At 38.2% G+C, this 3,073-nt stretch overlaps 1 protein-coding gene across 2 annotated transcripts in view; it reads left to right on the top strand.

The window, feature by feature from the left end:
• The first annotated feature begins 860 nt into the window (after positions 1–860).
• Positions 861–3,073, top strand: part of LOC107738531 (GTP-binding protein 8-like) — a 4,477-nt gene continuing 2,264 nt past the window's right edge. For both annotated transcript variants that reach the window (XM_016550288.1, XM_016550287.1), the window contains exons 1-4: positions 861–1,762; positions 1,998–2,096; positions 2,182–2,312; positions 2,482–2,581. In XM_016550288.1, the coding sequence (XP_016405774.1) occupies positions 1,439–1,762; positions 1,998–2,096; positions 2,182–2,312; positions 2,482–2,581 (654 nt within the window). In that variant the 5' untranslated portion in view covers positions 861–1,438. The remainder of the gene's footprint in view (positions 1,763–1,997; positions 2,097–2,181; positions 2,313–2,481; positions 2,582–3,073) is intronic.

The raw sequence follows: 3,073 nt of genomic DNA, 5'->3' as shown, positions 1-3,073 counted from the left end.
TTGTCAATATTTTTTGAGACCCCCCAAAATTTCACAAATCCCGTTTTCAGGGGAGCCCACCCAGCAAACAGGGGACGTCTCCCGGACGTTCCGAACGTCCGTTTAGGTCCGCAGTACGTCCGCTTTGTAACGTTCGCGGGCGGACGTTCGGAGGACGTCCGAATTTGGTCCGCTGTGTAACGTTCGCTGGCGGACGTTTTGAGGACGTCCGGTTTTGGTCCGCTTTGTAACGTTCGCTGACCCGCATTTGGTCGTTATTTTTAAACGTTAAAAAAAACAACAGTTAATCTTAAAAAAAAAAATCATATACATAAACCAAAATAGGAAACCGTTATCGAATAAGCATGTGTCCTATTCTGTGTCCTCAACTCCTGAAACATTTGTGTCTCATATTTTAAATATGTATATGTGTGAAAATATTCAGATGTAACTCCCTTGGTAATCATTAACATTTTTTATCAGTAACTGTAATTTAATTACACATTTTTTTCTCAGTAACTGTAACAGATTACAGTTACATTTATTTTGTAATTAAATTACGTAATGTAGGCTAGTTACATGTAACTAGTTACTTCCCAACACTGGGCAGGTCTGATGATAAAAGCCCACGCATGGGCGACTGGATTTTACAAGTGTTGTAATGTAAATGGCAGATGAGGGACGAAACGGGGACGTTAAAAAGAGGACCAATCGTCTTAATTGCAATAAACACAATATACAGTACATATATCTGCATAGTGAGACATAAACTTACAGGTTTGGTCAAAATTAATGGGTTTAGATTTCCCATACAGTCTTTCAGAATAAGGCGGAACCTTTGTTCTTGTGTTTGTTTGCTTCGGATCGATTCTGATGTAACATGCGCATCTACACACATATTTCTACGACAAGATTAACCATAAATAAATTGCCTATTTGGACTCTCCGTTAATAGCAGTTGATATGGACATATTATTTCATTAATTTAATGATATATTTTTTTTTTAATGCTTTTGCGCGACGCGGTGCATTTCGGGACTCATGTGGCTTTGATAGTCTTTTATAAAGTTTAGTCTAGTGAATGTAAGACCTAGAGAGGGTATCAGGCTTGCAGTAAGGTGTGTGTTTCACTGTTGTGTGTTTCGATTACAAGTTCTTAAAGCTTGTCAAAATGCAGCGCATGCATGGCATGTGATATGTCTATTATCTATTTGTGAATTAAATGCTGATGTATCTGATTGAATGACCTGTTTATGTAACGATAAAGACTACAATTCTGGATCCAAGTGGATAGATATGGACCATAGTATTTAATTTAGTCAATCTTAGTTGAAATATTTAAACTTAAGAAACCATCAAGCAAGCCTTCTCAAATTCAAAATCCCAATGAATGGATATGAGACACGAACTGACTTCAAAAAGCAAAAAATTGTCATCCTGAGTGAATTGATCTAACACAATGCTGAGGATAAAGGCATTGCCTCTACTTCAGACACATATATCATGTTATCCTTTGGTAGCTCAGAGAGTTCATCAGCTGGCCTCCATCAAACATGTGTGTGTGCTCGCTGAGAGGAGGCGTCAGGGTCTTCTGTACCCCTTTAGCAGTCTGGAGGAGCACCTGTCCTCACAGGTCAGTCAGGAAGAATTCAAGATCTTTCATCCCAGCTTGGAGGAACTCTGTCAGGCAGAGACACTGTTCACTCCCTCCTCTCAACATAGTATTGACTACTCTACCTCTGCGGTCCGGATAGACCATGTACCTCTTCTTAAACAGCCAGAGGTAACATAAGATTGTCTTTAATTGTCATTTGAAATATGATTTCAGTTTACATCTGTGTTGTATGTTTATTTTAGCATTTAAATTCATTTAGATTGCTTTAATATATTAATATTAAATGTATGATATTAATTTTAAATAATTTGAAGTCATCCTGCAGACCCCTGGTTGAGAACCACTGCACTAGACATTTCAAATTGCGTCTCAGGTTTGCTTTGAGTGTTTGTGTGCATTGCAGGTGTGTTTTATGGGCAGAAGCAACGTGGGGAAGTCTTCTCTCATCCGTGCCTTGTTCTCTCTTGCGCCGGAGGTAGATGTGCGGGTCTCTAAAACTCCGGTGAGTCTGTATGTCATGGATGTTCTCTGCCGTTCAGTTTTCCATGGTCAGGAATAACTCATTTTCAGTCTTTATTTTCACACAGGGCCACACCAAAAAACTAAATTTCTTCACTGTGGGAAAGGCGTTTACTCTTGTAGACATGCCGGGGTATGGACACAATGCCCCACGGGACTTTGTAGAGATGGTTGAACCGTACCTTCAAGAGCGTCACAAGTAGGTTGAAGTTGATACTGTTTTGTATTAGCTCACAATACTGATATTTTCTTTTTGCATGCTTGTGTTGAGTATAGAAAGTAGTAGATGATAAAGCGTGTGTCAGTATATATAAATGACAGAATTCAGAGTTTTTCTTTCTTTGATTTTCTCATTTATGTGTCTCTAGTCTGGTGAGGACGTTCTTGCTGGTGGATGGAGGTGCAGGTCTGCAGAAGGCAGATTTAGTTGCTGTGGAGATGTGTGAAGAGTTCAATTTGCCTTATGTGGTGAGTGTTTGTCTCATGCTCTTACTGTGATTGTCCAACAGGGGGCGTTAGAGTACTATATGCTGTTATCAACGTCTCAGTCTAGATCAGTAGTTCTCAACCAGAGGGCCACAGCAAACTTCCAAAGGGCATCAAGATAACTTAAAACAAGACAAAATAAAGCATTAACACGAAAACTTTTTTATTTATCTTTTTTTTATCCACCTCAACGATTCTTGTTTCATTGAAGAACCAGGGTTACCACTGTGTAGAAAAACCTGAATATATGAGGTAGCCTGATTGTAAAAGTGTGATTTCTAGACCTAGAATAGTAATTACATGTCATTTAATAAAATCTTATAACTCCATGAAATTGACATTTTTACAGTTTTACATTTAGTTTAACGGAGTTCCAATTGTATTATTTGTAGCATTATTTGTTTTAATTTTTTTGTAAAATACTCATGCGGAGGGTCAGTCCTAAAGACTGAGTTAAAAAAAAAAATGATTATA

Source organism: Sinocyclocheilus rhinocerous, unplaced genomic scaffold (assembly GCF_001515625.1).
Source record: "Sinocyclocheilus rhinocerous isolate Xijiao unplaced genomic scaffold, SAMN03320098_v1.1 scaffold1215, whole genome shotgun sequence".
Lineage (NCBI taxonomy): Eukaryota > Metazoa > Chordata > Actinopteri > Cypriniformes > Cyprinidae > Sinocyclocheilus > Sinocyclocheilus rhinocerous.
Note: the sequence above shows the minus strand (reverse complement) of the source record. Positions and strands in the feature narration are given on the sequence as shown.